Raw genomic sequence first — 13,223 nt, forward strand, 5'->3', positions numbered from 1 at the left:
GGGGGCTGCTGGTGAGGGAGCCGCAGGGGGAGGCGGAGCTGGGGCGATGGCGCACGTGCCCACAGAGAGGGCTCTGAGTACCCCCTCTGGCATGAGTGCCATAGGTTCGCCATCACTGCACTAGAATATTTTTTTCAAAAAATGAAAGCTTTTATGTGCCTTAAGCTCAGAGGCTAAAGTTGTATTACTAATTCAAATCTATAATATGGCTAGCCAAGGTTTCTGTATGTTGCAAGCCAGCTTAGAAAAAGTTTATCTAATTCAAGTGTATCTTGAATTGTGATCCTATCACTCCAATGCATGATTCAGTCTCATTTAAGTTGCTGAGGAATGGGGATTGGGGAAGGCTTTATATAAATGTCTATTCCATGAAAGTAATATTAATTCATTTTCTTTTCTGGACAGCATCCTTATATTTACAAAGTCATTTTTGCCACAGCCAGTGAATCTTGTGCACTAGTAATTAGACACTTCAGTGAAAAAGGAACTCTAAAAGACCTTATTTATAAGGTAATGTAAATAACATAGATTTGGTGATGTATTTCATACATGTGTAACATGTATATTTAGGATTTAATTGATTAAGACTACAGCTTGACTAATGCATTTGCTTTGGTGTTACCTTTTGTTTTGTGGTATTCTATTTTCCTCTTTTTGTAACTGCAAACCTCCCAGAGATGCTCAGAGACACAAAAAATTAATAAATTAATAATAATTCTTCTGTTTTGTGGGCAGTAAATACACATAAATTTAGCCCCCCTTTCTGTGATAAGCACCTTGGGAAATTTCATCTCCCAACATCCTTTAACCGTGGTTTTTAAGAAGAGATTAGATAACCAGTTGTCTGAAATGGTATGTAAGGGTTTCCTGTTTGAGCAAGGGGTTGGACTAGAAAACCTCAAAGGTCCCTTCCAACTCTGTTAGTCTGTTTTCACTCTTGGATACAAAAATTTTGGTAAATCCCGATTGCTTAGATACATAGTCATTTGGCTAAGATAGGTGGCTACAAAAATTGAATAAGTAAATAAATATACATAACACTGAGCTGACAAAGTAGCATCTTCAGTGGCATTTTCTCTTTTATCCAAGAGGGAATTTCAACATTAATTACTGATTAACCATATTTAAATAGTTTAAAAATTCATAGTTAGTTGAGGTGTGTCAGTTCTTGAATCGTTTTATCTGCTATTAGCAATAAGATCTTTTTTTTTTGGATTTGACACTTGTAATCATAGTAGGGATTTCTTTTGAAAGGCAAAACCAAAAGATCCATTTCTGAAGAAGTACTGCAACCCGAAGAAAATTCAAGGTCTTGAACTTCAACAAATTAAAACATTTGGCCGACAAATTTTGGAGGTAAAAAAGGTTCAATCCTCTATATGAATTTTGATGTGGCCTCAAGACATAATCATTTGAAAGATAAAAAAAATTACATCTGTCGGAGGATAATAACAAGTGTACCAAACACCATATTTCACTGTATCATTTAAACATATAAGTTAAAAATACAATTTTTTGTATCTAAAATCCCCCCCCAAAAACCCAGTTTTTTAGAGAATTTTGTCCTTGCTTATTATACTTAAGATAAAAAAAAGTATTGGAAGAAATGGCACTAGATCCTTGTTTAAATCATCCGATATATATTAGATATATAAATACCTAATCAAAGAATTCAGAAGGGAGATATGCCATTTGGAACACAGTGTTGGCTTGTATAGCAGAGTATATCCTTCTATGGATAACATGAGATGAAGCTTTGATAAGGTAATCCTCGACTTACAATCATAATTGAACCAAGAATTAATTGTAAATCGTAGTGGTTGTTAAGCGGACTGCCATGTGACTGTGACCGATTTTTGTAGCAGTACAGCTTTCTTGTAGCAGTCATTAAGCAAATCATTAAATGAATGCCATCTGTTTTCCCCAATGAGCGTTTTTAGCATTTGAAGCTGGGATGTCTCTATGGCAAAATGCTGTAGATGAAAGTTCATTTTCTGATTGTCAGACTGAAATATTTTTTGTGTTTGGTGCTCTAGGTCTTAAAGTTCTTGCATGAGAAAGGATTCCCCTATGGCCACCTTCATGCTTCCAATGTTGTCCTGGAAGGAGACACGTGTAGGTTACTGGATTTAGAGAATTCTCTTCTGGGGCTCCCGTCTTTCTATCGATCCTACTTCACACAATTCCGTAAAATTAATGTAAGTGGAAGCAAATACTTTGGCAGATGGGAATTAATTTTGAACGTGATGCATGGCAATAGTTTGTTTAAAACAAAGCAAAAAGCCTTCTAATGTTGCGAGAAAATAATTTAATCCAAGAAGCATACAGAAATGTGGATTGCTTCATACATTCTGCTTCTCTCGGGTAGTTTAATCATGTCCCCTGGTTCCTATGACCAATGGGTTGAGTGGGCCTATTGAGTGCTTTATATAAACATGAAGTATAAAGTAAATCATACATTTCTGCCCTTTTGTGTTCAAAATGAAGAGTTCATCTTTCAACTTAGAAAGAAAAAGAATAGGAAATATTACACAAAAGGTGACTAGAAGCAGCCGAAGGAGAACTATTATCTAACTCTGAAATGCAATTTTAGGGTCCTGCTTTTTCCAGAAGACTCTTCTAGTAGACAAGAAACATATAGTTGCAATTCATTTGCTGCACAAATACCAGTTGCCTTTTCCTAAAGATGTAGTTATGGAGAACTCACTTATTAAAAGAGATGCACAATCTATATAGTCCAAAAGCCATGTAATTTGGAAAGATAAATTTTAATTTATATCTTGGCGTCGGTTTTTGGACATGACTTGCAAGACACAACTCGAACAGGGGGAATTTTTGTGTATCAAAATTGTGCATCCCAGTATTATGCGATTAAGGATAATAACAGTTTGTGGAGGGATTTTTTTTTTTAAAAAAAAGTAACTAGAAAAGGCTTTCTAGCACTGTTATAATGCTATTCCTAAAGTCACCTACTTTTGTGTGAGAGCTCTTCAAGCTACCTTGACTTGGACTTCATATTTTTAATTAAAAGGCTTGCTGAACAAACGGTGTAAAAATGCTTAAGAGTTCTTTTGTTTGAGTTTCTTAAGAGCCAGCAGAATCTCCTAAACTAGGGGTTCCCAACCAGGGGTGCGAGATGATATTCCAGAGGGTGCGAAAACTTGGGTTTTCAAAATTATAGTGTATATGCATAATTCATTGCCATTATTTTGAACTTTTGTAAGGGGTGCGAGAATATATGAGAAGCGTTCTAGGGGTGCGGGGTATAGAAAAGGTTGGGAGCCACTATCCTAAACATATATGAGCCTTCTTATATTATAGTATAGTTCTACTACTGACTACTCCAAAGATCTGTTTATTCAATTTATAATTATGGTAGCCCACCAGAAAGGGTGCTCCAAGGAGCTAACAATATATTTTAAGAGATAAAATTATAATAATAACATAAATTGAGTAATTAAAATGGAATAAAAGGATACCAAAAAAGGATATTTTTTAATAAATTAAAATTCATGTCAGTTGACCATAAATCACAACTGCCTATAGGAATAGACTATTTTTGTAGGATTTACTTGTTTGGTAGGAGATTGGATTTTGTATGCTACCTAAAAATCTGCTGAAACAGGCAACCATAATAAATTTAAATAAATACAAAATTCCAAAATATGGAGTAGTCTCCCATGTGTTTTCATCCAGGGATGGGACTAGAAAACAGATGCGTCATAAATATCTTCAATCTCCATTTTAGTAAGATTTTGCTCTAGATAAGTCCATGTGTATCGATGATTGTCGTTTATACTTTACATTTTTCCCCCCATACTTAATTGTGTCTTAAATGCTTTGCATCACTCATCCAAACTGAGAATAGGGGCACAATATTAATGTGATATTATTAAATTATTCTACCAAGTCTTATTTTGTTTTCATTCTTGTAGACTTTAGAAGCTATAGATGTACACTGCTTTGGACATTTGCTATACGAAATGACATACGGGAGACCCCCAGATTCTATTCCAGTGGACAGTTTCCCTCCTGCACCATCCATGTCTGTAGGTCAGTGAATAACGTGGATCAGTGTTCATCTTATTTTAAACAGAAACTTGAATTATTCATATAATTTTAAGACATATGTTAAGACTAAGATATAAGCCAGGGGTAGGCAACCTTGGCTCTTTTATGACTCGTGGACTTCAACTCCCAGAATTCCTGAGCCAGCCATGCTGAGATTTCCAAGCTGAGCCATGCTGGCTCAGGAATTCTGGAAGTTGAAGTTCACAAGTCATAAAAGAGCCAAGGTTGCCTACCCTTGATATAAGCCAAAGCACATGAGAGGATAGAATCATCTCCTGATAGAATCATCAAGGGGACACCCCATGCATTGTATGCAGGAATGTATAGGCTACATGGATATTTCTCTGTAATGAAAAGCTAAATCTTTGGGCTGGTGGTAGGAGATGTGTGGGGGAAATTCTTAATCTTTTGCCCCCAGTTTCCTCCCACTATGTGATTGTAGCCTGTATCAGTATACAATTAAGTTTATCTTTTGCTAATTTAAAAGTCAGTAAAGCCTCTGTGCCAAGTTCATAATCTGATTTTAAAAAGGTACTGTGAGGCCTACATGTGAATGGTGCCTTATGTCCAACTTCGTATTAGAATCTCTGTTTTCCTCCTTTCTTCTCTTTCTAGTGACCGTTTTAGAATCTATTATTTCTCCTGAGGCCATGAAGAACGGTATGCCAACTGTCTCCAGGCTGCTACAAATGCCGTAAGTTTGTAGTAATGAAGTAGAACACACAGATATTGAGAAATGATTTGAAGAAGAATGAAGCAGAAACCTAAACAGAATAGAAGAAGTCCTCAACTTACGACCACAATTGGGCCCAAAATTTCTGTTGCTAAGCCAGGCAGTTATTAGGTGAATTTGGCCCCATTTTACTACATTTTTTTTGCCACAGTTGTTAAGCGAATCATTCCATGTTAAATGGATCATGTGGTTGTTAAGTGGATCTCGCTTTCCCCATTGACTTTGCTTGTCAGAAGCTGCTAGGAAGTTACAAATGGTGATTGCACGATGCCGGGACGGCGCAACTGTCATAAATACATGCCAGTTGCCAAGCCTTCAAATTTTGATCACCTGACTACAAGGAGGCTGCAACAGTTGTAAATGTGAAAATCAATCATAGGTCACTTTCAATGGTGTTGTAAGTTTGAACGGTCACTAAAAGAATGGTTATAAGTCAAGGACTACCTATGTAGACTTTACTTGAAGCTGCTGGTTAAACCCAAGTGGTGTAACAAAATCATGTACCTAAATTTCCAGTAAGTTTGTGCAAAAGAAGCAATTTAAGTCCAAGTGCAAATTGTAGGATGGTTATGCTTTCTTCCAGGTGACTGTTTTTTTTTATTTTATTTCCATTAGGTTATTCAGTGATGTTCTTCTAACAAATTCAGAAAAAACACAGTTTAAGGTACAGTTGAATGATATTATTTGGTTTGGGAGTATGTTTCAATCTAGCAATGCTTCACACAACATACGATTATTAGCTCATTGCTACCTCTCCACCAATTGTTCTAGATCATTATGTCATTTTAGGCCACTTCCACATCTGCTTCAAAGCAGCTCCAGATTTTGGTTGTCTCAGGATCTTAGTAATTCTGTACTGCTAAACTGACTTAATCCTACCTTAGTTGCTATATATTTTTCTTTCATTTCTCCAACAGTTGTTTACTTCCAGAAAAATCAGTCTACCTTTTTCTCTGTTTTAATTTAAACTGTCCTTTGCTCTCTTTGACAACATTCTTTAAAACTATATTTTTCTCCTTGTACAGTTTATATAATGTAATTCCTCTCTCTCCATCTTACACTTATGGGCATTTTTCTCATCAGTTTCTCCCACTTTATCATTCCATTCCACATCATTTTGTATATTTCCTAGTATAAAACTTCACACTTTCTATCTCATTCTGTAAAAAAAAATATTTTCATTTTTGTCCCATGAAGTTTCCATGCCCTCTTTCATTCATTCTGTTGGGGGAGAAATTTATCTCCTACTACTTTTTCATACAAGACTTGTACTTTCATTTCCTGCAGTTTCTCTACTTTCACTTTTTTCCCACTGTTTCCCTTTTTCACATGTGTTTCCTAAAGCCTGCTGTTAATGCTATCAAGAAATGAATGATGTGTCCCACAAAACTTCTGATCACACTTGTGTCTTCTACTAAGTCTGCCATGTATTCAAAACAAACAAACTTTATTCTAAATCATTCATCTCTTTCATTTTGGAGTTTCTAAACAGCCTATAGCAGGGGTAGCAACCTTGGCTCTTTTATGACTCGTGGACTTCAACTCCCAGAATTCCTGAGCCAGCCATGCTGAGGAGAAAGGGAGAGGTTTCCAAACTGAGCCATGCTGGCTCAGGAATTCTGGGACTTGAAGTCCATGAGTCATAAAACAGCCAAGGTTGCCTGCCCCTGGCCTATAGTAATCACTTTTTCACTCATTTCATAGAAACTGTCTCAGAGAGCCAGTTTGTCTAGTGGTTAAGGCACAAGGCTAGAAAACCGAAGACTCTGAGTTCAAGTCCTGCCTTAGCCATGAAAGCCAGCTGGGTGACTGGGCCAGTCACTCTCTCCTAGCCCAACCCACCTCAAAAGGTTGTTGTGAGGAAAATAGGAAGAGGAAGGTGTGCTGGATATGTTTGCTGCCTTGACTTATTTGTGAAGGTAACGAAGGCAGAGTATAAATAAATACTCATGTCAGAATGAATGAAAAGCTTTTTCCTTGGATAATATTTGTTTACAATGATGCACATTTTTTTCTAAAACTCATATCTGGTTCTTCCGTTATATCCTTCACTAGAGTATAACATGCTATATCATCTTTCTGATTTCCTACCACATCTTGGTGGTTCCTGTGTTCTGACATACATATTACCTATTTATTTTTAATTAAACCTACACTTTTACTTTCTTGCATGAATTCATCAACTATACAACACAGTATTTCATTCAGATCTGTTCTGTTTCCCCCCTCTTTTAGCATCACAGAGGAGACCCAATATATCTCCCCCCCACTCTTTCATATGATAATTCGTGCCTTTTACAATTCACTTTGCTTACATTCCAAGTTGCATTACAGCATTTTACAAGGCATGAACATCACAAGAAGGTCCAAAATATTGAACTCTGGTTTCCATTGTGACTTCGGTTAATTGAGAGTTTCACATAGCATGGTTCAAGTAAGACAGAGGAGGAATAGAATGGAATAAATGTCAGCTTTAGTCACAGCAAAAGTTACTATTTTTGAACTCATTAATAAACTTAACTGATTCTTCTGTTTACCTCAGTAAATATTTTCAACACTCCCATATTTAGCTCTTCTGCTTCTGATCTTGTTTCTCCGTTCTTTGTGGAGAGAAAATCCTGCTTTGCATTATATTAATCAGAATAAATAGGAGGATTTGCTCTTTTTTGCTACAGGGCTTCATTTGACTATTAATTAACATGAAAATTTCCATATGGGTGTCAGTATCTATGATTGTAATTTTGAAAACTTTTCTCTCTTTATCAGATTCCAGCCAAGTTAAAGGAAGCTTTAAGGATTGCCAAAGAATGTATAGAGAAGAGATTAGTAGAAGAACAGAAACTGGTAACTTATAAACTTTATTCTATGCTCCCATGATCAACATTTGTAATCTATATAAATAAAAATGTAAATGTTCGTTTGTTCAAAATCTTAAATCTCCGAAAGTTCTTCACCGATTGCTTTGAAATTTTGACACAACGTTGCATTCGAATACGCGCGTGTTTTTACATACCTATATTATATAGATGTCACACCTGTGACAGGTAAAACATGCTTTTTTTGAAAAACAGCGCCATCTGTTGGACGTAAAAGCAACACACGCTTTTACCAGACTGAGCCATAGCAACGCCTACAGCTAGTATACTGCAATAAGAAGCACAGCAAATAATATGTAAATAAGAATGTCTGCATTTTCATGGAGAGGCCTGTCTTCTGCTGAGGACTCAGCCATTTGATTAAAAGAAAGAAAAGCCATTTTAGGAAGAAAAGTGACAAGATGAGCAGCATAGAAATTTAATAGATAAACGAACAAACGAAGCAATAAATAAATGTACCAAAAGGAGATTTAAGAAGGTATTAGGGATTTTTGCATTTAAAATGTAGCATGCTTTGTCCTAAGTCCATACTTTTCTTTTTCCACTGAAAGATTCATCAGCACAGAAGATTGACAAGAGCTCAATCACATCACGGTTCAGAAGAAGAGAAAAAAAAGAGGAAAATCTTGGCACGGAAAGTAAGCCCCTGCCCAGCTTAAAATAAATGCAGCATATTTCCAACCAGTTTTTCCAATGATATTTTCTTAACAAATATTTAAACAACCCTGAACTGCTATGTCAACTCTTCCTTGGAAGAATTTGAAGTATTGTAGAAAATTTGGAAAACGAATTTTTTTTTCTTCCAATATCGACTGAGAAAAAGCATATAATTTTTTTTGTGATAACCTGGGATTTAGATATTTAGATATTGCCATTTCTCGTTGACTTGCAATAATCCTATGTCTGGCTTTCTTGCGATAAAGTTATATTTTGATTTTTTTTGTGTGTAGAAATTCTCACCAAAAAAAAAGACATTATATCCTGAAATGGCAGCTCTTGATTCATATTAGTTATCTGTTAATGTGGCATACTACATTATTCCGAGCCAAATTGGTACTCCTAGAAAGAGTTTTCCATGAAAAAATCTGCAGTTGCAGGAAATTTTCTGCCCGTGACATCTGTCCCTTTCCCACGTTATCTGCATGGGGAAACAGTTGTCAGTTATCAAATGTAATGATATGGGAAGACTCGGACTCTGAAGTTTTAACACAACTTTAATACTGATGATCTGCAACTGCAGTTAAACTTTGGGGTCCATTTATTATTCATAGTCTGCAAACCATACTTAATTGTACAGTAAATGCTGACTGGGTTAAAATTAAGTGGGATGGAATGGAATGGAATGCCAGGTTGAAATCAAGGATGGTTCTCATTGCTAGTGTTACCAATCAAAAGGCAAATCTCTTTTAACAACAACAACAACAACAACAACAACAACAACAACAACAACAACAACAATAATAATAATAATAATAATAATAATAATAATAAAAAATTTGGAAGGGACCTTGGAGATCCTATAGTCCCACCCCCTGCTCAGACAGGAAAGCCTATACCATTTCAGACAAATGGCTGTCCAGTCTCTTCTTAAAAACTTCCAGTGTTGGACCATTCACAGCTTCTGGAGGCAGGTTGTTCCACTGTTAATTGTTCTGACTGTCAGGAAGTTTCTCCTTAGTTCTAGATTGCTTCTCTCCTTGATTACTTTCCATCCCTTGCTTCTTGTCCTGCCTTCAGGCGCTTTGGAGAATAGCTTGACTCCCTCTTCTTTGTGGCAGCCCCTGAGATATTGGAACACTGCTATCATGTCACCCTTTGTCCTTTTTTTTCATTAGACTAGACATACCCAATTCCAGCAACCGTTCCTTATATGTTTTAGCCTCCAGTATGACCTCCCTGTCATACCTTTCTTTCTGGTAAGTAAGAATCAGAAAAAAAAATGGCTAGAAAGCAAGAAAGGGCCACAAGTGGAAGATAGTTTAATTATCCTTCTTATGAAAGTTCTTGGCAGAAAAGGGAGTTGTGTAATAAAACCTTGTCCAGTGGCAACCTGGTGTATGAGCAGCAATTTACCAAGCAAATGGAAACTAATGAGTTTTTCTTTTCTTTCTGCTGTTTGAAGAAATCTAAGCGCTCAGCCTTTGAGAATGGAGAAGATCAGTTGATGAAATATAGCAACTCAAACAATTCAGGTAACCGAGTTTGGTTTTCCTGTGATGCCTGGCACTGAAGTGTTCTTTTTTGTCATAGGGAGAGCCTGTGGCCTCTCAGGGGTTTTGCCTAATGTTCAGGCCATGGACTGGGGAAGCTTTCTCCGTAAGGATAGCTGCAATATTTAGGAATTCATGATGTTTAGTCTTTCTTATTATGAAAATAAAGAGCAGGGCTTACTTATCACTGCCATCTTCCCAAAGGAGCACCATCTCCTCCACTAGCTCCCATGGCAGCTGTGCTCTGTTTGGTATATGCTTGATAAATTATTATTGTTGATAAATTATTAAATTTAGATTGTGCCCCTCACTTCTAATGGTTTGAATACTGGTGTGTGTACATGCACATGCTAATCTCCGTTTATAACGTCTGATTTGGGCAATTTACCTCTTTGAGGCCAAGAGCTAAGCTGCTGTAAGCCAGGGTAGAGGAAAAGCAGCTACCATAATGTACATAATCACTAGTACAAAGGTCAGAGTCGATTTCCCGTCTTAGAAACGACCTCTGATATAAAAAGATATAATAACCCCTAAGGAAAACCAGAGATTTTTATACTTAATACTTCTATACTTGTCCTATTATAGATACAGTCCCCAGGGGTTGGATACCAGGTGCCGGTACCCGAGAACCGGTCGTCCGTCGTCTTTTGGCTGGTGCGTGCATGCATGGGCGTGCATTTCCCCCCACTTGCGCTAGCGCCCACGATCCTGTTTGTGCATGCGTGTGGGAACGAACGGGAATGCTAGCATGGGGCGGGTCTCCGCAGCCCGTTTATGCATGTGCCGCTAGCCCAGGCGGTTTGCTCGGCCCGTTTGCGCATGCACACCAATTTTGAAGGTGCTCTCCTTCTCTCCGGTCCTTGAGCCCAGAAAGGTTGGAGACCTCTGATCTACGTGGTTTGTGCTGGAGTACAAACCCAACCAGTGCCGGACCTGCCCAAATGTGACAGCCGAACGTGAGGTGACATCGGTTGAGGGAAAAGCCCCAGATGACCCTTCAGAATGCTGTTAACCATTCTGAGTGCAGAGCTAATTCGCCCCCTGTGGTCCACCCTGAATAGCATGAGAGAGCATGAACCAAATGGACTAGCAATCATAGACAGCCACACAACTACTCTGTACTAACGCTGTAGTCTCCTGGCTAATGTACCACACCCATATACTAAATAAATAAATAATTGCCAGTTGTATCCTGGATCCCTGCCCGTTGTGGCTGCTTCCAGAAATGCACAGAGATGTAACGCCTGGATCCTGGAGGTTGTCAGTGTCCCTTTGTAAGAGACAAAGCTATTAGCAGACTTAAAATTCCCTGCTGGGACCGGGAATTGAAGATCTTGGATCGGAGGCACGTTTCTGCAGTGGTTATGTTCCTTCTTCAATGTGTAGTTTCAATCTGTTGTGGTGGAGGTTGAGAAGTCAGCCCAGTGTGGGATGCACCAGGGGTCAATCCTCTTTCAGCTGCCTTTTAACATCTGTATGAAATTGTTGGGGCCGGTCAACTGACTGGAGTGCTATCTTGAGTATACTGGTGGTATACATCGCCCCCTTCAGGCTGGAGGGAAGATGCTATTGATGTTCTTGTTCAGAGCTTGGAGGCTATGAAGGTCTGGATGGAGAGAACAAGCCAAAGCTAGGCAAAACTACTATTTGTGAAGCACTGTTTTTTCCCCCCTTTGGACAAACAGGCACTACCTATGAAAGAGACGATTAGCAGTTTAGGATCTTCCTGGATTCACAGGTCTTACTGAAACAACAATTAGAGGCCATAACTAGAAGGGCCCTTGTCCAGCTTCAGCTGGTGTGCCATTTGGGGTCTTATATGGTGTCGGAGTACTTATCTTGCTACTAGCCAGATAAAATATTGCAGTGTTAGCAATACATGGGAATCAAAAATTACAACTGGTCCACAGTGTATCAACAGATTCCTAGTATTGGGAACATAAAACGGCAATACTAATGTCCTGCAAGGAACCAAGAATGATAGGATGAATTGCACAGGATAGTTTCTTTATTGCTGTTCACCTATAGACAGGAATCTTGCCCGACTAAAGTACACTCTGCATAGCAATGAGCTAAATGTTATGAAGGTTTTAGGGAGGATTCCTTCTGAGCATCTTTTTGCGTACCAAGGACTCAAGGCTGATTTAACTTTTTGTTCTTTGAGAAAGAGCCCCCTTCTTCTTGCAAGCCAGCTGCAGAATCTATCATACCTGCATGATAGACCTGGATATGTGACCAGGATTGACCCAATTTACAAGAGCATTAAGGGAGAAACTATTTGTGATTTTAGCGATATATAGATTCAGCAAATGACTATATATGTGTGTATAGTTTGGCCCGAAGCCCCTTTTATATCACTACTTTGGGAGGTGCACTTTAGTTTGGAAGTCTCTCACTAAAAAAAGAGATGTTGAAACTGAAATTACCTTCATGCTAATTGTGAATATTTCTTATCCAGCAGGGTCTGGGACAAGTTCCCCTCTAACATCACCTTCCTCTCCTGTTCCTCCTCCTACAGCAGGTGAGTTGAAGAATCAGTATCCTGCATGCTCATCTAACTTCTAATGGGCCGCCTTGTCCTTCATGGGTCATGAAATCGCGTGGCTTTTGGCTTCTGTAAAAATGAAACTAAATAAAAAGGTGTTTTTTCCCCCTCTCATAATGAAGGAAAATATTTCCACGTTCTAGTACATCCATTTATTTTTTGAAGTGTTCTTGCTGCATACTTTGTACTAGCCTAATCTCTTTCCCTTGTAAGTTTAAAACTGGGTTGATCAAAATGAGTCATACGTAGTGCCATATAGACTCCATCTAGGTGCTCTGCTTTTGTCCTTTGTGTGCAATAAGACTAATAATTTATTCCCTGAGTTTCAACAGTACACAGACCTGTTGTTTGGCATGTCAACAGGAGATCATCGTGGAAAAAAAAGAAATCTAGAAACTTGGGCAGTTGGTTATCTAGCAAGAGGAAAAGGAGTTTGAAGCTGCTTTTTCCTGCAGTGGCCATAGCGGGTTCTAGTTCAATAGTTGCAAGTGTAGTGATTTAAGAGATTGAACTATAAATCAGAAAAGCTTGTCTGTGCCATAAAGTAGCTTTAGTAAGCCACCTTTTGTTCTTCCTTTGTAATATGAGGATCACAGTTCTGAGCTGTTACATAGAATAGTTTCAAGAAGTACAAAAGATGTTTGAGGCTCTTTAAAGATTCTACACCTGTATAGAACACAAGCGTTTCTTTTTTTTTTCCCAAACAATTTTTTATTAATTTAAACAAAAAAACCAAATATACAAATACAGGCATACATTAATATCAATAACAACTCATCTGCTTCTCA

General features: G+C 38.0%; 1 protein-coding gene across 4 annotated transcripts in view; it reads left to right on the top strand.

Annotated features, from left to right (window-relative positions):
• PXK (PX domain containing serine/threonine kinase like) overlaps positions 1-13,223 on the top strand; it is a 50,175-nt gene that overhangs the window by 26,440 nt on the left and 10,512 nt on the right. For 2 of the 4 annotated variants that reach the window (XM_015825911.1, XM_015825912.1), the window contains exons 8-17: positions 406-510; positions 1,255-1,356; positions 2,037-2,198; positions 3,936-4,053; positions 4,687-4,765; positions 5,420-5,468; positions 7,571-7,648; positions 8,232-8,318; positions 9,803-9,872; positions 12,349-12,411. In XM_015825911.1, coding sequence (XP_015681397.1) covers positions 406-510; positions 1,255-1,356; positions 2,037-2,198; positions 3,936-4,053; positions 4,687-4,765; positions 5,420-5,468; positions 7,571-7,648; positions 8,232-8,318; positions 9,803-9,872; positions 12,349-12,411 — 913 coding nt within the window. The remainder of the gene's footprint in view (positions 1-405; positions 511-1,254; positions 1,357-2,036; positions 2,199-3,935; positions 4,054-4,686; positions 4,766-5,419; positions 5,469-7,570; positions 7,649-8,231; positions 8,319-9,802; positions 9,873-12,348; positions 12,412-13,223) is intronic. The other 2 variants (XM_015825914.1, XM_015825915.1) reach the window with 1 other exon arrangement.

This window comes from Protobothrops mucrosquamatus, unplaced genomic scaffold (assembly GCF_001527695.2).
Source record: "Protobothrops mucrosquamatus isolate PMUCROS unplaced genomic scaffold, P.Mucros_1.0 scaffold2878, whole genome shotgun sequence".
NCBI lineage: Eukaryota > Metazoa > Chordata > Lepidosauria > Squamata > Viperidae > Protobothrops > Protobothrops mucrosquamatus.